This window comes from Pezoporus occidentalis, unplaced genomic scaffold (assembly GCF_034315485.1).
Source record: "Pezoporus occidentalis ecotype Australia unplaced genomic scaffold, CSIRO_AGI_Poc_V1 ctg100, whole genome shotgun sequence".
Lineage (NCBI taxonomy): Eukaryota > Metazoa > Chordata > Aves > Psittaciformes > Psittacidae > Pezoporus > Pezoporus occidentalis.
In genome coordinates this window covers 1824247-1851855 of record NW_026912780.1, presented here as the reverse complement: position 1 = coordinate 1851855, position 27609 = coordinate 1824247, and the positions used below count along the sequence as shown (strand labels likewise).

The 27609-nt window shown below is 39.4% G+C and overlaps 1 protein-coding gene across 3 annotated transcripts in view; it reads right to left on the bottom strand.

The window, feature by feature from the left end:
* TMEM117 (transmembrane protein 117) overlaps positions 1-27609 on the bottom strand; it is a 238005-nt gene that overhangs the window by 44751 nt on the left and 165645 nt on the right. For all 3 annotated transcript variants that reach the window (XM_062612535.1, XM_062612524.1, XM_062612513.1), the window contains exon 6: positions 4790-4949. In XM_062612535.1, the coding sequence (XP_062468519.1) occupies positions 4790-4949 (160 nt within the window). The remainder of the gene's footprint in view (positions 1-4789; positions 4950-27609) is intronic.

Genomic DNA, 27609 nt, shown 5'->3' with positions numbered 1-27609 from the left:
TCAAGCAAATTATACCTTCTACTATGCACTTGATGTTATGGATGGTGTTTTTTAATGGGCTCAGACATCATACTAGATTTTAATCAAAACAGCTCTCCACTGGTGTAAAACTAAAGATAAATGGAACTGTCCCTGCTTTAGGTATTTGTTAACAAAAGACCAGCGTCTGTTCCACTTTGCTGACAACAGTAGTGTGTTACTGTTTAACAATGACATGCACCAAACACAATTAACATTACAAATTAGCTTAATATCTTTTTTTTTTTTTTCCAGGGACATGCAAAGAGATAGAAGAAAAAACACATAAGAGCCTAAATATAGGCTTTCTTCAATTAGCTAATTCTAATTCTCTTATAAAGAAGTGATAGGCCACTCACTAAATATTTTGATTTTTAACTGCGGCAGCAAACATTCATGTACAGTTACATGTTACTTTACACACAAAAATATTATGAAAAAAGATTTGAAAAATTATTATTAATAAAAATAATCTGTCTGCTGATATCCTAATTCTTACATTAGCAGAGATCCAACATTAGTCATACGGAATATTCTTAATTATCTAACTCTTTTTGACCTTCGTTTCTTTTAAGTTACCCAGATGGGCAAAATTCTGTTCTCATTATTTACAATATATTATGTTAATGATATTAATAGAATTATTTTGGTAGCTTGGATAAAGATTCACATACAAGAGGTTTCTCAAAGAATCTTAGACCTAAGTGCTGCCTGGCTTCTGTTTATTCCACTCAGCCGCTACAGAGTTTCTTCAGTTTATTCAAGAATAAAGTCTCCTTTTGCAATCAAACGGTATTTTCAGGTAGTTTTTAAATCACTCAGATACTGTGTCTGATTGTTCTGTCAGATAAAATGTTGCAGTAAGTCACAAGAGTTGCAGGAGGTGATGCCACGGGACTTGCAAAGTGCTCAGCAAGGTAGCTACAGTGTGTAACTCCACGGTCATGCTGAAATACTCCAGAGTCCTTTAGAAGCCTGAAGAAACCTATGAACGCTCACAAAAGACACTGCAGACATAAAATAATTAATCTTCCCTGGACACATGAGGTTTAATAATCCAGCCACAGCAGGCTCCTACCCACTAGCAAAGCCACTAAGAACATGACACCAGAAAAAAAGAAGAAAAAGCAGTATATAGGCTAATGCACGAGTTTCTGTCTACTTATTCAGAGACATCCAGAATGTGGGATTATAACTTCATTTCTCATATTTACTCCTTTAATTAGCAGACTGTCAACTTTCCATTACATCTTTGAGAGAGCTAAATATGTGAATTTTTCACTAAAATAGTAAAAAGGTCTATTACATGATAACGTCATTACTACATATCCAGCACTAACATGTGTGGTCTTGCACTCAGTCTGAAATGAAGGCTAATAATATAATGATGCCCATGTGATTGCTCTGGGTGCCAAAAATATAAATGTGTTGGCATCTTGCCACCTGAATTATCAGGGCATAATTAAACACATTGTAAAAATTACTAATTTCACCACTTCCATACTGTGGAAAAACAACAAACTTGTAGGGATTTTACTTTCTTACTTTAAGCAAGCAGTTGCCCTTTAAAATGAACTGTTGCTCACCTGATGCATTGGACTGATACATTGGACTGCATTCAATCTGTTGTTTTTCAGAGAGAAAAATATGCAATATCTATACTTAAAAAAAACAATGTTTCTATTTAATGTTGGATAAAATTTTCTGACAACCAGGACTGGAATAGAGACCTTTGTGCTGCCTCTCAAACAGTTTAAAATGTGTGTTATCTTTGATATGCTGTCCTAGACCCAGTGAAACTTATATTCCTTTCAAACCATGGCCAAGCAGCAGAGGAGACATCATGCTGCCTGCAAAAGTCAAACATGCTCTGAAGAGTCTCTGTGACAAAACACTGGCAGAGAAATGCTACTTTAGGATATTTTACCAGCTGTGGAAATAGCTGAGAAGGATTCTTGCAGAGCTGCAGCTCTGGACTCAAGAGAAATCACCCTCATAACCCTTTTTCTGCATCTAGCTTAAGGGGTGATTCCTCTCAGCCCATCCTGTTTGGTCTGCTTATTCTCAGTGTAGAGAAACGTGCAACTCCAGGGCCTGCTGTCTCTCATTCTCCTGTAGATGTTCAAAAGCACCCCAACTATACACTGATCTCTCCACTGACTATAGGGATACAGCGATTAAAATCAGGTGGAGATATATACACAGTAGCCATCTAAAACAGGCACTCAGGATCCCCTTGCTCTGTGGAGGTCAGATATGAAGCAATTCCTCACAGTGAGGTTGGTCTAAGTAGGAACACAGCCTGAGTCGGAAGCCAGTCACACTATCCATGATGTCCTGTTATAGTCCTACAGCCTTCTGCATGATCTGTTTGTTTTGGGTTGTCTTAATATTTTTTGTGGTCATAACTTTCACATTTATTTCAGTCACATCTCTGTCTTCTACTCTGTCTCTTATCTGTGTATGTCCCCCTGGCCCATCCTCTGAATACTCAGTGAGTTGCTCGGATTGGAAAGCCTTTGAAACTAGAAGCGGCCAGAGTTTGTTGAAGGATGGAACCAAAAGTAAAAAGTTCACATACCCTTAAATATCACTCATGTCTAACTGCTTGTATAAGGTTTAGCTGTCAGTGTTCTCTTCTTCATGTCTGCTTAGGTTATGCCTGGTTGGAAAAAGGTAGCTCTTCAGGGCAGAGACTGCTTGGACCTTTATTCCTTTCTTATGCTCTACATAGAGCTAAATTATAATAACAGTAAGAAGGCAAACATGACCTTTACAATTACATGATTATTTTTCTCAGCACTGAGAATAGATATCCAAACTCAACTGGTTTTCACTTGTTGCTAAACACAGTAACATTTACAGTATTAAGGCAACCATTCAGAGGGACAGAAAATGCTTGTACTCAAAAATCAAATGAGATTTCAACTGTGCTTAGTTAACATCAGCCTCAAACAGAAATCGCTTAATACTAAGTGGTTTGGGTTTGTTTTGAGTTCTTTTTTCTAATTTTTACCATTTTGTTTCTAAAGCTTAGTAAGTTAGAAAAAAAAATCTGTGAAACAAACAACACTCTTAGAAAGAATTTCTACAGATGGGTAATTCTATAGCATGCTTCAATCAAAGGATCGTGATTCCGATGGTCTTCACTTGTGATTTATATTTTGCTGTCTCAAGCTGACTTTATGGCAGTAGCAATGCAATAATGCTAGAACTACACTGTAAATAAAAAATGCCAACTTCGTTGCGCAGTCCAAATAAATAACTTTAAGTAACTCCATCACACAAAGCACAGTCAAAAATGCAATTAATATGAGGGTCTTGCTTTGCATTGTAAAAATATGAAGCAGTATTTGGGACAGGCTTTTTCACATAAAATTCTTCCCTATATTCAGATTCAGCAACTCCAAGGTCAAAGTACTGGAACTTCATTTTTCAGAGTCAAAAGGATGGTTTAATTATTATTTGGTATGAAGACAACTGTGTTTATCTACCCTGCATACAACATCAAATTCAGTATAGCTTAATACATCATGTATTTTCATTCATGCTTTCATTACAGCCCTCTGAAGTACAATCATTTATTATACATTCTCTTGAATCTGTTCGAAACTGTAAATAAAATATGAAGTACAAAGGGAGAGGGAAAAAAAAGCCTCAGAAATCTTACTAGGAAAAAGTATTCCCTTTCTTATCCTCCTTGTTCTAACCATGAACCTCCATGAGCACTGAACAGTGGTGGACATTGGAAAGCAAAACTGAAGATCAGGCCTTATGCAGCTTTAACACCCAAGTATAGCAGTGATAAATTCTGAGTGCACCAGTGTCACCTCTATGATAATTACCCAAGCAATAGATATCTCATTAAAAAGAAGTAAGTGCCTTGGAAACGATCTTTGCTAGTGGAGTTAGTAATATATTGGAGCTAAAGTTCTCATCAAATTCTTTGCTAAACTTCCATTTAACAGTCTACACATGTCTAGGAAGAGCAAAAGTCACTCCAGCCTTCAATGATCCTTTCAATGGCCTCAGCCCAAATGACTCAATTTTTCAAAGAGTATTGGGTGAGCTATCCACACAAGGCTCAGACCACAGAAAAATGCAAAAGGTAGAGTGCAGCATCACATGAAGAAAGCTTTTGGCCACCTACTTGTGACCCAGATTTCTTTACTAACAGCTAGATTCAAAGAAGACATCAGGCAGACTACAGGGAATCATCTCCCCTGTTAACCTCACTGGCAGAAGACATTACGGTACATGGACCTGTCATCAAGGTAAAGAAATCTTCATGTGAAAGTGGAAGGTAGAGTCTTAGTAGAAAATACTGATATACATCTATTAAGATGCGGGACTGTGTATATGCCTAATATTATAAGTGCTTGAAATATGGAAGTCTTTCTTTCTTGTTTCGCCAAATATCTCAAATATCTCTCATTTTCCTATGAGAAACTTTGAATTTACAGAACAACTAGCTTCCATCTCTTTTTCTGGGGTAATTTTTTCAGAAAACACATTCTAATTTGGAAAGCCATGCAGTGCTTTCCTGCTAATCTGAGAAGACAAATCACCTTTTTTTTTTTTTTGCAATAAAAGGCCAGTGGCCTTTTTTGCAGGGACACTGAAAATGGTTTACTATGGTTAATACTAATAGCCATTGCAAGCCAAACATTTTTTTACCTTTATGTTGCATTAGCTAAACACCGTTTGCTCTAGAGGAAATAGAGTGACTAGGCAGGCTCAGCAGCTTGAATGAAAGATTAGAAGAGTGTACCTGCATGACAATAAGAAGGTCAAACACCAAGATGAAAGAAGCCAAGAAGGCTCTTGAGACTTCATCACTTGGCAGAAATCCACGATTAAGCTTGTCCCAGCTGATCCAGTCAGTAGTGATGACAAGCACAACTACAGAGGTCAGTGTAAATAGAACCGTCCTGTAAGGGGAAAAAAAAATAGTTCAGAGAGAATATGATACTAATGAAGATGCATCATTCTATTTTATCTGTCTTCTAATGGTCAACTAGTGCTTTAGCAACACTTTTCTGCTGATGAAAAGAGATTGAAGACAATTAAGTGTACAAACAAATCATTTAATTCAAAATAGGAATGCAGTCAGCTGTATCCTTAGTAAAAAGAAATTTAGGAGCTAGTGTTAAGGATTCTGCAAAATCAGGCTGGAGTGAATTACTCTTGTTCTTTATTCCATATTTTTCACTGAAGATGCAAACCAATTAAGTAAAAGAATGAAGAAGTAAACTATAGCAATGTACCAAGGACTGTATGATCTAGGCCAGATTCAAATGAACAATTTGAGAGAACATTTTCTAAAGCACCAAAGACATTGGAACCTTTGAAAGATCTTTTTTCAGCTGTAGGAGCTATTGGAGACTAACCGTGAAGTCTAATTTTTATATAGAAACACGTCTGTATGAAAAATGTTCATTGCACTAAATTAATCTTTAGTAAATTCTGGGGGTTGATTTTGCTTCATGTCTCCTAAGATATCCTTTGCACAAGTTTTAAATATATCTTATGGCATTTATAAGAAGTCAGTGAAGAGTGAATTACAAAAGTAATAAAGCCTCCATATGAATGCTATGAGAATTCCAGAAGACACATTTGGTTAATTCATACAGTTTTGCAATATGGCATTTAAGAAAATATCTTTCTAAGTTATCCCCCCCAAAATAGCACTGCATCATTTCCAGCAGCACTTTGGTGATATCCTTCAGAGTTGGCAGCAATGACTGATTGAATTCCTGGTACTGTGGAAGCAGGCAAATTTAGCCGGTAATTTGAGGGGGAGCAAGGCTTCTCCCGTAGCCACAGCTGTCAGTAAGTCTCTGCTATAATAGGGGCATATCAACACCTGAATGCACACACACAGCTAAATAATTGTGGCAGGGTAGAGGTTTTTTTCTACAGCAATAAAGTCTCATTTTCTTCAGCTACTGAAGGCTGTAAAACAACACGAAGTCTATTTCCCATGACACTTCCAAACAGGACAAATACTCAACAGAGTAAAAGAAAAATCAGTACACCAGTAGTCACAGGATACCAGTCTATGCATAGTTCTTTCTATACATCAGCCTTGGCTGTGTCTGTGTAGGAAGGGAAAATAAATATGCACATATGCAGTAGTATACACATTTGGACTCCTAAACATTATTCTTCTGTTCCATGATGGACTGTGCTTTTTCACAATATAATGAGACACAAAATGAAACGATTGCTACCACTTTTACCTTTGAACATTTATTTTTATTCTTAATAAATAAATTCAGTTATACTCAACACCGTGGTTGGCACCATAACAGTATCCCTTGAGTGTATTACCAGCATCTGGGCAAGACAAAAAACTCAAATGAGGCACATTAGACTTAATTAGACCTAAGCAATATTCAAGCCTGCTTATCCCCAAAACATTTGCTTAGCTACCATTTCACCTGTCAGTACTTAAACCCGACTGGTTTTTCTACAAGCTCCACTTTGGCACGTACCCAGAATGGTTCACTTCAGAAAGGCAATTCATTACAGTGTTTTTCTCTTGTATATAGTCTCTTGAGACCCTCAAAGGTGGCTTTTTTCCACCTATTTCACCTTCATATCTGAAATCCACATGGAAGTAAATGTTGTCCCTTCAGCTGAAAGGTTCTCCAGAAAGAACAGTCCTCAGTGCTTGCCTGCCAGCCAGTGCAGAGTGCCCTTGCTGCTGGGCACACTGGTTTTCCTCATCCTCTTTCTGAGGAACCCATATCTCCTGCTGCATGGTTAGTTTAGAACCATAATCCAAGTCTACCTAGTTTGCTATGGGAACCATGTACCCAGAAGTTATGCTCAACACTATTCTTGTTCAGTCCTCTTGAATTATGCATTCACCTTTTGGAGAAGGAGTTCAAAGCATGGAATGTCAGGCTTTGGCATGTATGCAAGCAAAGGCAAACATATTTTTGTGCATGCTTCATTGGCATGCATGCAAAGACCAGTGTGTGTGTTCAAGCCCTGATTTCCTTGAGGAAATGCGTATGCACTTAAAAAAGTGCTTTGTTATTCATTCTGAAATGTCAAATAGGGAGGGAAGAGAGAAGAAAATTGACTGCTAATGGAATAAGGAAATGTGAAACCAATAAGTTAGAAATAGATTTTTTGAAATGGCTGGATTAAGCAGCATAATTAGCACTCAGTTGTATTTTTGACCTATGACACTGGAACACAGCAAGAAGTTCAATACATGCTTTTGGAGTTGTTATAAACTGAGTTTGTGTGGGTTAGAGTTCAGTTCACTTCTTGTGAAAGTGCATCATCGCCCCAGTGTCCTGGGGATTAAGAGAAGCTCAGTATTTCATTTAACTTGACATAATTGTATCAGATGAACCAGTGTGAACTACCCTGCAATATTTAGGCCAGTGTACTTTGCCCTTTATTCTGCAAACGCAGACTACTGAGAAAAAGCTATGCTATCAAACTATTCACAGCATTGCTGGCAGGACCTATCCATCTTCTGCTTACAGGAGGGCTATGAGGGGGAAAGCAAGTGAGGATTGACTCTTCTCTGTACCAGACATTAAGAAACACAACTTCCATCTCTGTTTCAGAGGAAATTCACTTTTATATTTCACTTCTAATTCTAGCTTACTGTATTCAATGATTATATGCCCTGTGCAACTATAATAACACACATTTTACAACCTACCTCATACTTTTCAAGACACAAGGTTGTCTTTTGAAGGATAAAAATAATAATAATTAAAAAAAGTCTGCAAAACCCCCACTGTCCAGGCTAATCGCTTACTGAGCAGCTAAAATTACTAGGTAGGTCCAGAAAAGTCAGTACTGTGCTTATCTTTGCCAGTGATGATTTTAAAATCCTCGGTTCTACACTGAAATGTGGGAAAGATTGAAGAGAGGGATTTTTACTGCCAGGAACCTCTCAAGAAGCAGGTAATGCTTTGGACTGCATCTCTATAATCTTTGATAGCCAGGGCTGAGTTTGGTCTTGAATTTGTCAAGACGAGTCACTCACACCAAACTGAATCCACAGCTGCTGACCCTCATTTGACAACAGAACATTAATTTTGTCCTCACACATGTAGCAAAAGTCAAAACAGATGTCTTTGGCTTCTCTACCTTCCCACAACAGCACTTTCTTGGACCATGATCTTTGACCAAGCTGACCAACCACTTAGCATCTATCACCCAGCATCTTATACACTACCAGACGTTATGCACAACATAGGCCAGAAGTTTGAGCAGGATTTTGTCACTGACAGTGGCTGCGGACAATCCCTTATAGCAGACAGGGTCATAACCTCAGCCTTGCAGACTCTAACACACAGAAATGACATTTCTGGAGGAGAAAGGGTGTGACATCTCATTTTCCTTTACACTGTTGTAATCAGTAGTAGGTACAGAACATCCATATGGAATGGGCCATCCTCAACAAACTGTGTCAAGTGCCTGGCATTAATTTACCTTCAATGTCTCTACACTGCAGTCTTAGTGTTCAAGAACATAACCAGTATCCTCTGAAGTCTGGACAACTCAAGCCTAGATAAGTTGTTTGGTGTGCTACATCACCTGTCACATGCTCCCATGACAGATGTCATTCACAACTTTGCTCACTTGAACTTTGCAGAAGTCTGAGATCCTGGTCACATATGAATCTTCTATTTGCTCAGTGGAGGTCATAGTTATGTGAATAGAAAAGGGCTGTCACTGCAGCATAATGTAGACCCTGGTGGATAACAGGTTTGCATGAAACCTTTAGCAAACATGTCATCTTTGATTTGGGGCAGTCCAGGATACAGGTACTGATCTGCATTATATGCAGTGCTGCATATTCCCTGATGTTTCTGGCATATATCTGATGGAAAATCAGAACACCAGTCCATAATTGGACAGATACGGAATATTAGTCCATAATTATTTTTTTATATGCCCATAAATTTCACTGCATGCTTATGGAGCTTGCACTGGGATGCTTTGCTATGAGAATATAGACTTAATTTGTTCACCTAAATACAAGCCTCCTAAACCCTGTTCACATGAAGCCAGCATGCAGTGCTCTGCATAGCTTCCGATGAAGAAGGAACTCTGCTACCAGGGCCATCACTGGAAACAGTGGTCTTCATTTCTCTGTCAGAGTCCCTACACACCTACATTGCCTACACACGCAATGACCATCATGCATATTATCTTAGCCCTATTTCCGCCTGTTGGGCTGAAAATATCACACTCTTCTTTTAAATACCTCTTGCTCTTTCAAAAAACACCCACAAAAAAACCACAAAACAACCCATCTCCCCAGCCTTTCTGTCTCTCTGCTCTTTGTGTACAATGCCTGAGCTGTCATTTGACACATCAAGACCAGAGATCAGGATGGATTTTCCTACTAATTCTACAAATAAATATCCTGTTGTAAAGGCAAGTAGCATTTCATCACCCCTCCCTTGCTACTCCTCTTCCCTCACCCTCTGAGAGAAGTTCTCCTGGGGCTTTCTGAGAAATTTCTCTGCTGGTGTCCCAGTGCTCAGATGCCCTGCATGCCACACTGTGGCCAAAGGGTGAAAAAGAACCAAGAAAACAAATCAGAAACACAGGTACATCAAATAAACAAGACATACTTACAAAGTGTAATGAAAAACATAACCTGGACACAAACAGCAAGGACACAAAGCCAATACAACATCGCAGGAAGGAAAAGGAACAGAAGCAAAATAGGGCTAAGTAAGGCCAACACATGCCCTAGAAAATAAAATTAGAATAGTGTGCATTTGGGTGAGCAAAGCTGTGCCCTTCTTCATCAGATAATACTCTGAAGTTAAAGCGTTAGGTCTACCTGCTTTCCTCCACTCCAATATATTGATAATAGGGTGGGATTTCTAAAAAGCTCTTCCAGAAGTTTAAGATTAATCCGAAATGTTCAGTGAAAGAAAGCAAAACCAACAAAACCCAGTGGAGTGAGTAATCCATCTGGTGCTGTGAGGAACTAGGCTTTTTGGTAGGATTCCCTGCCAGAATCTTTCCCCAGCAGATGTTTCCATTCCTACACTCTGGGCTACTTCATGGGTGATGACACTCAACACTGGCAAAAATAAAGATGACTTTCCCCATTGCCTCCAACCAAGACGATTGATAGATTGTTTCCATTTCCAAATGCAGGGACAACCACTGATACTCGGCTTCCTGGGATATGAGAAGCAGGAGCTGCCACGCTGCTTCCTGGACACAACTGTGTTAATAAGTTAATTCCCAAAGGAGTTCTGTAAGCTCAGTCTGGCATGGAAGATGCTCAAGATTCTGCAGACTCCCTTACAGGGCTGTTCTGTCAATGCCCTCATCTTTCTTACTGCAGACATTGTCCTTGCCCTGCCTGACTGGTTTGCAACACTTCTCCCTTTGTCTTGCACCTGCACAATCTTGAGCTTATGAACTGCAAGCTCTTTAAGAGTAGGATGAGCCCAAATTTGTCTGTGGAAAAAGAAAATCCCACTTATTCCTGGGATATGCAATGTAGTTGCTCTCTGAACGTGCAGCTGCAATTACATACATCGATAGTTCTCTAGATCCATAACTAGCAAGAAAAAAGACCTCCCATCAGAAGCCATCAAATTGGAATCTCCTTTTTAAAGAGTGTGGCAGGGAACATCACTGCAGTTTAGTGCACAGACTGCCTACTGGGGTTTGCAGTCTGCCTACCCAAAAGGAAATCTCACCATTGGCATATGAAATGCCACTAGAGCCATCCCATGCTGGTGCAGTCCCTTACCTTCAGAGAATAGAATCATAGAATAGTTAGGGTTGGGAAGGACCTTAAGATCATCTAGTTCCAACCCCCCTGCCATGGGCAGGGACACCTCACACTAAACCATATCACCCAAGGCTCTGTCCAACCTGGCCTTGAACACTGCCAGGGATGGAGCATTCACAACCTCCCTGGGCAACCCATTCCAGTGCCTCACCACCCTCACAGTAAAGAATTTCCTCCTTATATCCAATCTAAACTTCCCCTGCTTAAGTTTTAACCCGTTACCCCTTTTCCTATCACTACAGTCCCTAGTGAAGAGTCCCTCCCCAGCATCCTTATAAGCCCCCTTCAGATACTGGAGGGCTGCTATGAGGTCTCCACGCAGCCTTCTCTTCTCCAGGCTGAACACCCGCAGCTTCCTCAGCCTGTCTTCATATGGGAGGTGCTCCAGTCCCCTGATCATCCTCATGGCCCTTCTCTGGACTTGTTCCAACAGTTCCATGTCCTTTTTATGTTGAGGGCACCAGAACTGCACACAATACTCCAGGTGAGGTCTCAGGAGAGCAGAGTAGAGGGGCAGGATCACCTCCTTTAACCTGATGGTCACGCTCCTTTTGATGCAGCCCAGGATACGGTTGCTTTCTGGGCTGCAAGCACACACTGAAGCCGGTTCATGTTCATTTTCTCATCAACCAGCACCCCTAAGTCCTTCTCCGCAGGGCTGCTCTGAATCTCTTCTCTGCCCAACCTGCAGCTGTGCCTAGGATTTCTTTGACCCAAGTGTAGGATCTTGAGAGAACACTGTGTGCCAGAGCAGAAGATTGGCTTCTCTGAAACAAAGTGTTGGGCTCTGGAGAAAGAGCTTTGAGAAACTAAGCCAGGAAGGAAGAGGAAGGGAATACCTATGCTTTGCAATCTACTACAACTGATGTCAAATGCTGGTGCAAATTGAAGCCTTTCTGTCTTAATTTTAGGGGAAGGGAAGGCCACGTCCTTTAAGTTTAGGGGTTCTTTTTAATTACAATATGACAGCCACCAGCCCTCCTGGTCAAAGTTTTCTTGGCAATATATGTAAACTGCCCATGCAGGTGCATATAGGCTAATCACTCAGTGACATTATGGGCCATGACAAAGGCATGCAAATGGGAAGATTGGCTTGTCTGTCCTACTTCTTTAAATCAGAATGCTAAGCATGAAGTTATTGATGTTCTCCCAAGTGTTGGCTGAGAGAAGACACAATTTACTGCAGCGATCTTAGGTCCTGGCTGCTTGGAACACCCTCTTCTGCTGTTTTGCATGTCCTACCTCCCACATCCGGAAATTCCTAGCAGAGTCGACGATCCCTGACTCATCCTCTGGCAGCCCCTGTGGTACCACAAAACCATTCATAGCACATCCCCTCCAGACCTATGCCAGAAGTACATTTGACTCCATGCAGCCACCTCTTCAGGATGTGTTGCTTTTACAGAGTTGAAAACTGGAAAAAAAACCCAACAGAATTTGTCCCTGGAAATATAAAGGCAAGCTAAGAAATGTGTACAAGTTCACAGAACATTTAGTGCTGGAAGCAAGAGTTGTTTTCATTCTTTTCATGTCTAAATCAGCAGGGCAAAGTTTACTGAAAACAAATTCTGGTCTGTGATGGGACCTCATTTCTCAAACTGTCGCATAGTGAAAGTGAAGTTTTTCACTGCTCAAATATCAAATAGAATTCTTTGCACAACCATACATAAGGGGAAGATAGTACTACCTTCAATTTACCAGCAACTTTGAGATGCTCATTGTTAGAGATACTGAGAATTTTCTTGTCTTGTGTGACCCTCTGCCAAATCTTCTATGAAGCTACAGCTTTGATGTTCAGATATTAAGAGTTCTGCTAAGATTGACAGAAGAGATGAAAGAAAAACTTTGGCTATTTTCCTCATCTTCATTTTGTCTCTCCCAAGAGGCAAAAAGCAGTATTTTGCCCTTTGGCAACATCTTTTCCAGAAAAAAAACCCTACCTGTGTTTAGTCAAAAGTAGCATTTAGAGAACTTTTAATCACACTTTCACACATAATTACCACTAAGCCAGGTTTATTTAAAAACTTAAACATTGCTAATAAGCACTCCGGGTATTGCTACTATGTACAATTGGGACAGAGGACATATTAACAAAGAAACGAGATCATAAATTCTGCACTCCTGTTACTGTTCATTAAAGAAATGAGCATATATACTTAATAAAATAGAGTATAATATACATATGAATTTACTAAATAAAGAAAATTAATTAGCATATAGTCTAGGTGTATTTAAACTAAATAAAACTACCTCTCAGTTAATCAGTATTCATCAAAACGTTCGGCTTCAGGTGGTATTGTACAAAACAGAAATGGAATTCTAATAAATGTTTCATAAATTACTAATTGTATTTTCAAAGAATCATAGAATCATCAAATGGTTTGCATTGGAAGGGACCTTAAAGATCATTCAGTTCCAACCACCCTGCCACAGGGCACAAGCAGGGACACTTTGCATTAGACCAAGCTGCTCAAGGCCCCATCCAGCCTGGCCTTGAACGTTGCCAGGGACGGAGCATTCACAACTTTTCTGGGCAACCTGTGCCAGCACCTCACCACCCTCACAGTAAAAATTTCTTCCTAATATCTAATCTAAATCTCCCCTCTTTCATTTTCAAGAGTGTCAAGTCCCTCTGAATGGCTTCTCTTCCCTCCAGCGTGTTGACCGCACCACACAGCTTGGTGTCATCGGCAAACTTGTTGAGGGTGCATTCAATCCCACATGTTGTGACAAAGATGTTAAACAGTGGTGGTCCCAGTACCAACCCCTGAGAAATGCCACTTGTCACTGATCTCCACTTGGACATCAAGCCATTGACCACAGCTCTGTGTGTGTGACCATCCACCCAATTCCTTACCCAGCAAATGGTCCATCCATCCAATCCACATCTCTCCAGTTTAGAGACAAGGATGTCATGCAGGACACCATCAAATTCTTTTCACAGTTCCAGGTAGATGACATCAGTCACTCTTCCCTTATTGTAATTCAGAAGGCCACTGCATTTGTTAGACACAATTTCCCTCAGTGAAGCCATTCTGGCTGTCACCAATCACCTCTTTATTTTCCATATGCCTTAGCATGGTTTCCAGGAGGATCCACTCCATAATCTTGTTGGACACTAAAGTGAGACTGATTGGCCTGTCTTTCCTGGGTCTTCCTTTTTATCCCTTTTTAAACATGGGAGTTACATTTCCCCTTTTCTGGTCAGTGGGAACTTCACTGGTCTCTTAAGACTTCTCAAATATGATGGATAGTGGCTTAGCCACTTTATCTGCCAGTTCCCTCAGGACCCATGAATGCATCTTAACAGGTCCCATGGACTTGTGCACCTTCAGGTTCCTTATACAGTCTTCAACCTGGTGTTCTCCTGCAGTGTGTGATTCTTCATTCTCCCAGTCCCTACCTTTGCCTTCTGTGACTTGGGCAGTGTGGCCAGAGCACTTGCCAGTGAAGACTGAGGCAAAAATGTCATTGAGTACCTCAAGCTTTGCCATATCCTGGATAACCAGGTCTCCTGTTTCCTGTCAGAGAGGGCCCACATTTTCCCTGGCCTTCCTTTTATCACCAACATACCTATAGAAGCTTTACTTGTTGCTTTTGACATCTGTGGCCAGATTTAATTCTATCAGGGCTTTTGCTTTCCTAACTTGATCCCTGGCTGCTCAGATGATATCCCTGTATTCCTCCCGGGCTACCTGTCCTTGCTTCCACCTTCTGTAGGCTTTCTTTTTATGTTTAGTTTGTCCAGGGTCTCCTTGTTCATCCATGCAGGCCTCCTGGAGTTTTTGCCTGACTTCCTCTTTGTCAGGATGCATCCATCCTTCCTGAGCTTGGAGGAGCTGAACCTTGAATACTAACCGACTTTCTTGGGCCCCTCATCCCTCCAGAGCTTTATCCCATGGTGCTCCACCAAGCAGATCCATCAAGAGGACAAAGTCGACTCTTCTGAAGTCCAGCTGCATGGGCTGTAAGTCCACTGCAGACTATGCTTGGAACCAGCTCCCTAAGTCCTTCTCAGCTTCCCTGGTGTTATGCACCCTTCTCACAGGCTCAGCTACCTGCTGTAGGAGGTCCTCCACCTGAGCACACCTTTTGCAGACAGCTCTGCTCTCTTTCCCTTCCCCAGGAGAAAGGTCACTTCCTTCAGTCCGAAGCCTGCACTGCAGCCTCTCCCTTCAGCAGCTCCATTTGGGCGCAGGCATTGGCCACTGCTGGGGTAGATGGTGCAGCATTTGCTCTTAGATAAATGCCCACCATTCTGCCTTGAGGGTCACGTAGGATAAATGACCTTGACCTGTGCAGATGGTCACAGAATGGTGCCTGGTTTCTGGATTATGTGGACATTCCACAGTGGCCAGTGGAATGTTCCTCCTTCGAAGACATGCCCGCCTGCATGATTTGCCATGTGAACTACTCTGGCAGGTCTTTGTACTCCCCTGGGCTTTCCTTGGCTCAGGAAACACCCCCTGTATTCCGCAATCCCCCTCTCCTCTGTGAACATGCCTGCTCTGGAGGTTGCAGTGGTTTATAAAGTAAATTTTTCATAAATGTGCCAATATAGTTAGGAATGCCATGTGAAAAGAGATGCAGAAAGAGAGGAACAAATTTTATAGCTCCTGATACTTAAAAACACTTTCCACTCCTCAGGAAAGAAAGATCATCCATCAAGTTAAATACTCTCCGTAATTTTTAATCTCAGAATCAGCACTGGCCAAACATACCATCGCACAGTGTACAGTAACTATAAAGAACAACGTTACTGCAGATGTTCATATGCAAATGTCAACACTTTATTTCACTTGTTTTAATTCAGAAAGGTTCTGTTGTTAAATCTGTCAAAAATAGCAACTCTAAAACCATTTAAAATAAAATATTAAGTCTCCCTGTTGCTTGGCATAAGCACCATCTCTGCAATGAAGCAAGTGTAAGGGAAAGAAGCTCTGCTGGAGAAAAGCATCTGGGTTCTCCAGAGCAGCACATACGAATGCCTCCAGCTGTCTACTGCTCTTCTGCCCTTGTGGGACAGAGGTTTTTTTCCATCTTATTTTCTCTCTCCCTGCCTTTTTTTTTTTGGGGGGGGGCAGTGATAGAGCAGCTTGATGGACATCTAACCTTCAGCCAAGGTCAACCCACCACAACTGCTAACACAGGCCCACACCAGAAGAAGTCATATGCAAAAAATAGCTAGGAATATTTGGAAAATTATTTACATTGGATCTCTTTTGTTAAAATAAGCTGCTTGTTCCCCTGATGGGCACAAATATGGGGTAGAGCTATGGAATACTATTGCCAGATTTTAGAGTGCCACACCCCATAGCACGCTCTGCAGGCATAAATAAGTCACAGAAAGTGTATTAATGTAGATTACCATCAAAAGGACTTAATTATCTGAAGTTAAATGCCTATAGAAGAAAATGGTTTATAATTTGAACTTTGACTTGCATTATCTCTTTGAAGAACTTGTCACAATAGTGTATTTATGATTTTGATCCTACAGTATGAAGTAATGGGTAAGTAATTCTGTAATTGACAGTAAGTAACTGCCCTGAAGTATCTGTTCTGAAATTGCAAGTTCTGAAATACTCTGTTTCAAATAGGAAGTAACAAAGGGAATTTTATGTTGGCACTGTCTTGTAAATCAGAGAATCTGGAAAGATATCTAGATCTAACCCCCTTGATACCGCACGTTTTGAGAAACTTGCATTCCCAGTTAAGTCTTCTAGTCTATACTTGTCATGGTTCCGCCTGGTGAGCTGAAGAAACAGAACACTGCAGAGTAAAAAAGGATGCTCTGAGTCTGGAAAAACTGGAGTTGTTTATTCTGAGTTTTTACACATTCATTTTGCTTAGAAAAATTAAAAACATTTTGTGAATGTAAACAGCACTGGTTTATTTTTTCCAGTTATATCAGTTTGTCAAAGAAAGGATATTACCCCTTCCACAAACCTTGCTTTATTTGTATCGTTTTACTGTGACAGTTGCAATTTTGCTAGAGTGAATAAATATGACTCCAGACATATATCGGATTTTTGAACAAAGATTTGTATAAAGTCTGAAATTACGTTTATTTGAATGCACAGAGGAAATATTTTACTATGTTTCATGTAATAAAATGAATAAGATTAGGTAATGTAGTCACGTGGTGAAATATTAGAATTCTAGAGAGCATCATTTTTTTTATTATAGGAAGAAGCATCTTTGAGTTTCCTTTTGCCACACCATTAATTTACTAAAATGAAAGTGTTATCTATTTCAAACAGCAGCTCATTTAAATTAAACTCATCAGCCATAAGTTTTACGTTTCAAATGCCATTTCCTATCTGTGACACAGAAAAGGAAAAACAGTTGGAGAAGGTTTGTGGTCTTGCTTGTAAAAATCATTTTTAATCAACACCTATCATATGCAAGGTAGTACATGACTCACGAGTTATATCCAAGGAACAACATGTTTAACTTCCAAAGTTAGAAGTTAATTGCCTAACTCCAGTAGAAAGAATTGTGAAAAAGAAAAAACCCCTTACAATTCTATATAAGATAAAGGGAAGTCAGTTTTCTTCTTTACTTTCAGATGGATACGTCACTTACTGTATCAACAGAAAATGGGGGGTGGAAGACAGCTGTCTCAAGAAGCAACAAACCCATGATCTTCAGTAATGTTTTCAGAGCATCAAGACAGACCCAAGTGGCAATTTTTCAGTAAGAATGGTTTACATTCAGAGAAGGGCAGTTCATCAAGACATGGAATTAACCTGTAAAAGGGTAACATGAGGGAAGCTGCGTCAGAACCGTATGATACCAGCACCTCACTGTGGTCAGAGCCAGGAGTTAGAGAAGCATCTCGGCCACATAAAATGAGGCAAACAGACAGGAGCCAATACCTGTTCTATGTGATTCACACCAGGTATCTGAGTATCAGTCTTAGAGAGACCAGATGAATGCTATAATAACCAGACTTTTTTACAGTGAAGGTGGTGAGGCACTGGTATGGGTTGCCCAAAGAAGTGGTAAATGCTCCATCCCTGGCAGTGTTCAAGGTCTGGTTGGACAGAGCCTTGGGCAACATGATCTAGTGTGAGGTGCCCTGCTCATGACAATGGGGTTGGAACTAGATGATCTTTAAGGTCCCTTCCAACCCTGACTATTCTATGATTCTATGATATACTACACAGCACTATTTATTCAGACCTTTTGTGTAAGCAAGTCAACATTAGTACAACTCTCTGTACACAGATTTCCAGCAGCCTCAGTAACTGTCATAGAAACTGGTTATGAGAAGAAAATGTTCTTGGCCACTTTTTCTCAGCTATCATGAAGTACTTAGTAAAGTCTTAAATGCATTGCTACATAGAACAAGAAAAAGCTTTTGAAATGGAAAGAGAATTGTCTTTACATTTAGAAGGCAAATCCCAAATTCAAATGCATTTAGATAGTAACTGAAATGCTACTCTAAGAGCCTAAAATTAGGCTTTTCAGATCTACAGTGGGAGCTAGAGGTATATACCAACACCTCCTTGATTTTCTTGAGTTGAAACACATTATTAAATTCTAGTTTTAAAAACAAGCAAGAGCATAAGTGCGGATTTAACACCACGTTTTCAAGCCTGTCTATGGTCTGAGTTACTTGGATTTCGACACAGTTGACAAACTGTTCGATTTTCAGAAGATCCAATTAACATGCAAGTCAGAAAGGTGGTAAAATCAATGAATTAATAAACCAATTATTTCATTAATAAACAACTTTATTCATTATTTCCCAATTATTGAATTTACTAGCATTGTTTTTTTTTCATAATTTGTCTTATAATTAATGAAACTTTAGCCCTGATCAAAGTTTTACTACATAGATAATATTCTGACCGTTTTGTCAGGACATTATACTCTCATATTTCTTTCCTTTATTTGATTTTTATTTTTTTCCCCAAGTCAGATATGAAGTCTGCTACATTTTGGCTAGAGCAAAGTGAAAACCTAATTTTTACTTATGGTTTTGTTTAATACAATTAAAACATTTTATAAGGAATTCAGACTCAGCCAGAAATCTACATGTGAACCAACATATCTAATCTCTCACTACAGCCAACAGAGATGCAATGTGATATTTGGTTGCCTAAACATACTTGCTTAGTGTGATCTGGGGCACTGTGGAGTACCTTGGTTGGCCTCCAGACCCTTTAAAAGAAGATCTCCTGTGTCCTGTGTCATGTCTACCAGGCCTGTGCATTTTTCACTTTTTCAACACCCTAAAGCATTTCAAACTGTACTCAATACCTATGTTTGGGCACCTGAATCTCACTTCTATTCAGTGAGTGAAGTCTGGAAAATTAGGTGACTAAATACAAGTTTATACTTGAGGCGAACTGAACGACCACCATCTGCATTGGTCAGAGCTACAGAGCTCAGCCGTAGTAAGAGCTGGTATGTCAATAGCCTTAATCAAGATGTAAATACCAGGCACCTGAATCCCAACCTAAGTCTTAAAACTCAGTTTGAATTTCAAAAGTCAGTTTTCTATGTTTTCTCTCAAGAAAATAATGAAAAGCCTGCTTGAATTAGAAAAACAAAATACATTTTATTTGGGAACTGTCAAAACTCATCTTTGCGTAAAGTAATGGAAAAGTTCTATTTAGAAACTGTCAAATGAAAAATGCCACTGAAAAGTTGGGGGCTATTTGCTTTTTAAAGCACATTTTAGAAAAGTGAAATATCTCTGCAAAACATTTTGATGTTGCAGAGTCTTAAAATTATTCTTGCAGATTTTTGGAAACAAAACAAGAACAAACCCATAAAATTTCCCACTGTCTTTGTGATCATCAAGCTGCCACTCAGTCACTGACATGTGCAGCTCTAGTGCTGGCATGAACCAGGGGAACCTCAGAGGGAGCTGACAGAGCTGCCAGGAGCCTGCAGCTTGCATGACAGTGGCTGAGGACACCTCGGTCAGGACAGGAGAAATGGCTTCCAAGCCCACACAGGTATGAAAGAAGCCCTTAGGGAGCACTAGTAACCAGGGCAGGCTGGATTAATGGGATGAGGCCAACTGTATGAGGTTCAAAAAGGCAAAGTGCCAGGTCCTGCACTTGTGCCACAACAGCCCTGTGGAATGCTACAGGCTCGAGAAAGAGTGGCTGGAAAGCTGCTTGGTGGAAAGGGACCAGGGGATGCTGATTGATGGCCCCTGAACATAAGCCACCTTGTGCCCAGGCAGCCAAGAAGGCCAACAGCATCCTGGCCTGTATCAGAGACAGTGCGTCCAGCAGAGTCAGGGCAGTGATTGTTCCCCTGTACTGGGGCACTGGTGAGGCTGCACCTCGAATCCTGCTCAGTTCTGGTCTTATGAGGAGTGGCTGAAGGAACTGGGGTTGTTCAGCCTGGAGAAAAGGAGGCTCTACCACTACCTGACAGGAAGTTGTACCAAGGTGGGTGTCAATCTCTTCTCCCCACTAAAAAATGATGGGACAAGAGGAAACAGCGTCAAGGGAAAAATTACCCACCAAAAGGGTTGTCAAACTCTGGAACAGGCTGCCCAGGGAAGTAAGAAAATCTGTGGATGTGGTGCTTAGGGACATGGTTTAGTGGTGGACTTTGCAGTGCTAGTTAATGGCTGGACTCTATGATCTTAAAGGTCTTTTCCAACCTGAACAGTTCTATGATTCTAGGTGTTGGATAAATACAGCGTCTGATTTTATCTATGTAGAACATATGGAACACGTTATCCTCGACCAGATGTCACGTTGCTGCTCCTAAACAAAGCTTTTGACAAGATGGGAGGGCTGTATAGTATATGATTATATTCTCATGTCTTTTCAGACAACATATTATATCCACAACCAAAATTAAAAAACATAGTTAAAATTTAGAACAATGTAATTTTAACAGTTTAATAGCTTTCTGTGTTCTGAACTAGATTGGCTGTGTATTTTAGCTATATAGTAGTTTGATGGAGTAAGAAAATTCTCATTTTAGGTTTCATACACCATAGTACCTATGAGATATAACTTCTCATTCATCAAGATGTACCTTTTACAATTACATTTGTGCAAACCCCATCAAAGTAAAATATAATTACAATTGTTTTGAACTGCTCTTTAGTGTGGGTTGGGTTTTTTTTTCAAAGAAATTTGAATAAATGCAGGCTCTTTCATCAGCAAATTGATTACATTTTGATTAAATGTATTTTCAAAACAACTCCAACACACACACACAGAAAATCCAAAAAGCTTAAATCTTGCCTCCTGAGCAAAGCATTTTTATGTCAAAAATCCCCCAAAGAACATCAGTCTTGCCATAGTAAGAAAAGGGCATTAGTAGACAGCAAGCTGAGCATGGTAATGGGTTAAAACTGAAACAGGGAAGTTTAGATTGAATATAAGAAAGAAGTTCTGTACTGTAAATGTGGTGAGGCACTGGAATGGGTTGCCCAGGGAAGTTGTGAATGCTGCATCCCTGGCGGTGTTCAAGGCCAGGTTGGACAAAGCCTTGGGTGAGATTGTTTAGTGTGAGGTGTCCCTGTCTGTGGCAAGGGGGTTGGAACGAGATGATCTTAAGGTCCTTTCCACCCCTAACTATTCTAGGATTCTATTCTATGATTCTGTGAAATAATTTGTCATCCTTTACTTTCCAGCCTTGGTCTTTTCACCTTCTAATGTCCTAGTAAGTCAGACTCAGATGTGAAGAAGCTTGGAATTTGCCAGCTCAGTCCCATGTAATTGTACATAAAAAAAAAATTATTTACTTTAAGCTGATGTTCTCACTCAGCAGTCAGTATTCTCCTGGCTTGCTGTCACCAGAGCCAGGCTACAAGCTGGGAACAGTTCTTTTCTCTTGCCCAGGAATAGGTGAGCTGTCAGCACAAGTGGCCAAAGTTAGGTCTGGTTAAGTATGCACTCAGTTTACCCTCCAGAAACTCACACACTACAACTTTTGCTTTGTCTCCAGAATTATATTAAGCTCAAAATAGCTTTGGTAGTGCTAAAAAGACCTTGAGTTTAGTAGACATTATACTGACCTAAGTTTTTTTGAACATATATTCTCTGTTTAATATTCTGTTAAACACTTTACCCAACACCGATTGATTCCTCTCCAGTTTTATAGTTACATGATCCCTTTCTTCCTATAAAATACTTCAACATATGTTTTGATAAGCATAAAAACCTACAGTCCATCTCCCCATCACTTACATGACTGCTCAAGCAGTCTCCAGCAAGCATCTACAGAGAGCACCTAAAGGAATACAGTGAAGGGTTTCTCTCAAAACAGGGAACCCTTTGAGACTTTGAAAAAAATCAGAATTCGGAGAAGATGGATGCATTTGGCTTCTTTGATCAACAACCACTGGAGAGACTAGAATCATCCCAATTTTTAGACTTCTGCAGAGCAAATAACTACATCCATTTCACAAAGGCTGTAAAACGAAGGACAGCTTTTGGGACTGGTCTCTCAGAAAGCTTTGCTCAGTCCTTTTGATTAACTTTCTTAGCATTGTCTTCAGCTGTCTCCTAGGTCATTCAGTCATTGTACAGAGATGATATTAAATTAATTTGGCCAGTTCTTCACTGAGTTTTTTGGCTTTATGTTCTTCCTGGGAGCCTTGAAAATAATTGTCAATTCTAGCCAGGAGGCCTTGAAAGATGAATGTGACTTACAATCATTCCTGGGCCTTTCCAACTGTTACTGGCAATCTATTACAGAGATTTCTGGGTTGGGAGTGCCATCAGAGTCTACTAAAAAAGGAAATCTATTTCATCTGAGGCAGTAGATACCTTCGCTAAGTTGAAGCAGGTCTTCACTTTGCCATGGGGGTATTTTGTACTGTTTAGGGAGGAAAGGACTTTAGATTTTAAACTCCCCAAATATTGTGAAATACTATACTAGACCAGTTTTTGAGTTTGAAAAGTGTTCACAAACCCTATAACCAATGATTGCTTATATATGCATGCCATTCAACATTTAAAGGTGGCTTCAGAGATGGATTATACAGTACTGAGGTAATCACCAGTTATGAACAGTAACTGCAGAACACCATAACATCTCCTCTGCAGCCAGCTGCCTTTGAAGCAAGATATCCATTGCTGCATTTCAGGGGGGATCTTTTGCATCCTCCAAGTTCTTGAGAAAATGCTGCATCATAGAAAAAATTTAAACAATGCTTCCACTGACTAATGATGTTACCAATTTCTCTGTCAATCAAATGATAGTTTCCCTGAATTTGCATAATTCTAAATGCTGAGACAAAACATGTTTAATTCCATTTAGATTTCTGGGATTATATTTGCATCAAATTGGCTTAGAAGACAGGAGGTGTGGCTCTGTAATGAATGACAATAGCAAAGGCTCTGCTGCTTTACTTTGATCCGGAGAAAATTCCAGGGACAAACTTGCCAACGAAGTTTTCAAGCTGACAAGCGGGTATTCTTTGTTGTGGCACTGGGAGACACGGGGGATAGCTCCTCCTAATGCGTGTCCCTGTATTGCTACACAAGCTGTCCTTATACAGTCCCTGGGCATACATACATATTCATGAGGCTACATATGGATTATATCATTTTCCAGAAAGTTCCCCGCATGCGTACAGAATTGTGGTGGTGGTCTCTGAGGGTCGTTTACTTCTTCCAACAATCCTCATCACTTCTAGCTGCCTTTGGAGCACGCGCAGTAGATGCTTATACCAGCTTAATTGGTTCGTTAGCACCAGAGACGTAATAATCCTCCTGTATCAGTTGGTTTAACTGTAGCCCATCCTGGACACCTGCCATTCCCAGATACTCCTTATCCCTGTGTCCTGTTCTTCTAGACTGTTTTTCTTAAAACTATGTCAACTATAATGATTTATCTTGTACAAGAATTCTCAGCATGTTCTCTAGCTGTACTCCACTTTTTTTTTTCTGTGTATCATGCACCTCAGTAATTTTCCATCGCTACTGTTACAAAGCCATCAAACTTAACATTACTTAAAACTGACTCTAAAGGTTTATATATTTTATTTTGTAATTTTGTGCTCCCCCTTGTCTCAACTTACATGGGAATAACTGAGCTTATGAAGGTTTTTGGTTACAAGGTACAATTCACAGACAGTGTATAGATCACCTGTTTATCAAGTTAAAAACATAAAAACATTCTCATTTGGTTTGAAGTATCAATGCTATTCTCTAGCTGGACTTACCATGTGGACAAATTTCTTCTAGAAAGATTTTAACAGAACAGCTCATGATGTTAAAAGTTTGGAATGAACTATTACCTTATTATAGGTGAAAACTGCTTCAAATCTCAGCTCCTGCTTAACGTACTGTGCTGGCAATGTGTGCCTGCTGTGTTGACAGCTTCACACACCTTGGACCTTGCCATTAATGTCATTCAAAATAGCTCTGCTCTAGATGCTCTTTCAAAATGAAATGTTTAAAAACATCTCCAGGAGCTTTCTACCTATGTTATCATATTTTGTATTACAGAACAAAAGTTTGTTAAACCTGTTCTTTTTTTTAACCCAAGCCCTGATAATGGTTGTTTGTTTAGTTTTAACTCATTTATTACTGAAAAAAATAATAAAATGTAGAAAATTGAAATACTTCTTTAATTTCTGGGTTGTTCTGTAATATACTCACACCTGCTGCCAAAGCACAGCCTTATTTATGCTCATCCAGTTTGCTCATGTTGCAAAAGGAATGACAAAACCAAGCCCTAATAGGCAGTGGATGTCCTAATGAGCACAGCTGTGTCAGAAAGGCAAAGGTTCCTGAAACCACCCAACAACGGCAGACCTTAGACGGCATCATCTCTACCACATCCATACAGTCAGACTTTGCAAATGGATAATAATATCTTCTTTCTGTTTTTTTCAGAGAGGGAAACTGAAGTTGAATCCTGCCTCTCTGAGTTCAAGGAGCTCTGGTTTTGCCCTTGTGCTGGAAATTACATCAGTCACAGCAAGTCACCTCACTGCAGATAATGAAACAGCATGAATGATCTCAAAAACTAAAAATGATAAAACTGAGGAGGTAAATTGAATAAGGGTGTTTTAAAATTGTTTAACTTGGCTCTATTTTCAAACTGATTGGAAAACACAAAAATTAACACACTAAGATAGCTTGACAAGATGGATAGAGAGTTCAAACATGAAATTTTCACATGGTCCAGCGAAAGACCTTATGATACAACTTTATTTCATGTCTTAAGCTAGGAACCTAAATAGCTGGGGAATTATATTTCAACAGTCTGATTTTCTGGTGTACTGCAATTCCCACGAATCTGATGCAGATCAAATTCAAGGTAAATATATATTTACATTATATATTATATATATTTATATTTATATTATTATTATAAAAGAGTAATACAGGATAGTAAATTCAGATGATTGAAGTATGAATATTTTGACTATGATTCATTTTCCTGGAAGGGTAAAGCACCACATTTCCTATGCACCACTTTCCGATTACACATACCTAGATCTTAGTGTCAGCTTCTTTTATTAATCTGATCTTGCTATTGTGAGGCATAACTTACTGTCGCAAGACACATTACAGTTTAGAATGCTGCACTGTACAAAATAAGCATGCAACTTCTGACACTCATAAAACCAGATTATTTGCCCACTTATCATAAAAAAAGAACCCAATCAGGTTTCTGATACAAGAATCGTAAGGATGTATGTCCTTAAAAAATTATTACTCAAATTCAGAAAATAAACCTTTAAGAAAAACAACAGCCAATAGCAAAACTCAATAAATGAATGCAAAATGGAGCCTGATGAAGCAGAAGAAGAAAAAACGTAGAGAGAAGCACACAGCAAGCACCAGAATTTTGCTTACTAAGTAATGAGAAGATAGAACCAATAGTGTGAAGAAAGATATATAGAAGATGCAAGAAGGAAATATTATCAAAGGTAAGGAAAGAAAGTATTTAGGACTAAACTACTCAAATAACACAACTGTCATTGTATGTTTCAGAAATCTATTATTTGTATGGATGCCAGGGAGCTTATTAAATAGTGCAGGGAAAAATGTCCCCTACTATAAACTGGGGGGAAAAAGCCCCACAATTGTTACTATCTAAAGGAGTATTAAAGTTTCGTTGAAGACTACTGGGCTTTTGTCACTGATTTCAAAAAGATGAAGGTCAGATGCTTATTTCAATACACTTATGTAGAAGTTCTTATTCACTAGGAAAAGTCAGTCATCTTGATGGTTGAAGTGGGTATCAAGCCATAGACCGTAACTGCTCTCATGCACAGAGATTAATTTTACAACATCACCAAGATTGTTTACCCTGTGCCTGAAGTGAAGGTCCTAAATTAATTCTGCTTCTCTAGAAAATTATCTGATTTTGGGGGCACTCAAATTATATGATTAAGGATTATATGATTATGATTCTATGATTTGGGCTGGCATCTCCAGTAGCAGGAGCCATAGTAACACTATATTTTTTCATAAACATTACAAATACTATCAGCAGTTATAGATTAACTATGGATATAAACAGAGATTTTTCTTCAGACTAGAAGAAAAATCTGTTGGGAGCTTTGAAGTTTCACAACTCCATTGTACTTAATAAAATAATTACAGTGTCACCAGAAAGTGAGTTTTGCTTCAGTAACAGCCTTGAAAGTAGTTAAAGAAACAAAAGCATGCTTCTGGCTTCAACTCAGTGGTTACTTTACACAAATGTCTTTGCTCCACTGTGCCATTATCCACCAGTAGCATACACCATTACTGGAATAGTTCTCATTCCACTAATGTTATTGCTTAAAGAACATATTAAGATGCTGGTGTTTTCATATGGGAGCTCCCCATTCATCTTTCGCAAGTAATTACATTACCAGTAATCCTTTTAAAAGGCTGTCTTTGCTCAGTTGCTTTGCCAATAGCTCTAAGCTTGGTTATATGACAATCCCACTTACTCACAGTGTATGAACTGATAACAGATGAACCAGCTAATATGCTGGTGCTCTCTGATCAGTGACAAACTGCTGAGCTGAGACCCGTCAAAAGAAACAAACTCTCTTTACAAAATCTCTAATAGTTTGGATTTATTTATTACTGAAAATAGTAGAGGGAGCAAAGAATTTCTTACCCTATACCTTATATTATAAAATAGCATGTGTTTTTCTAATACATTTTGCAAAGAATGACAGTTATCAGGAAACTAAGTTTCTTAAGAGCTCCAGCATTCGTGATATATAAAAAAAGCAGCCTCTAGCTATAGTATAAGCATTTCTTTCATGAAGGACAAAAAGCAGCGATGTGAAGACACGCAGTAGAGGCCGTATCATGCAATACTCTTATTTGAAGACCTAATAATGACAGCACATTCAGGCTAAGAAATTTTGTTAAATGCTCAAAACTGTCTGAATTAATTCTGAAGACTATTTCCCATACTGTGAATGATGTCAAATCTATTAACAAATAAAACCTGCTAACCTGAATACGAACACTGTACTTTTCTACTAGAGTCTACTCCTTGCTCCTGAGATGGCGATTAAAAATAGCAACTGTCACTGTATCAGTCAGTGAATACACAGATGATGCAGAAGGCAGTGTGCAGAAGTGTTTTTGGACGAGCAAGCAGCAGTACACAGAAAGGCTGTGAATAAATTAAACCAAAAAATAAGCCTCAGGCTGATGTGTTTGAACTTCACTGGAAACATTCTTCATACATATTTAATTGGTCCATTGAGACTGTGACTGTTCTGGAGATGTTCCAGGCATTATTTCCATTCCATTAGTACACTTGCAGTATGTGTACTCCTTAACCCAAAATGATTGATTCCATAAATGTCTTCCCACTTACTG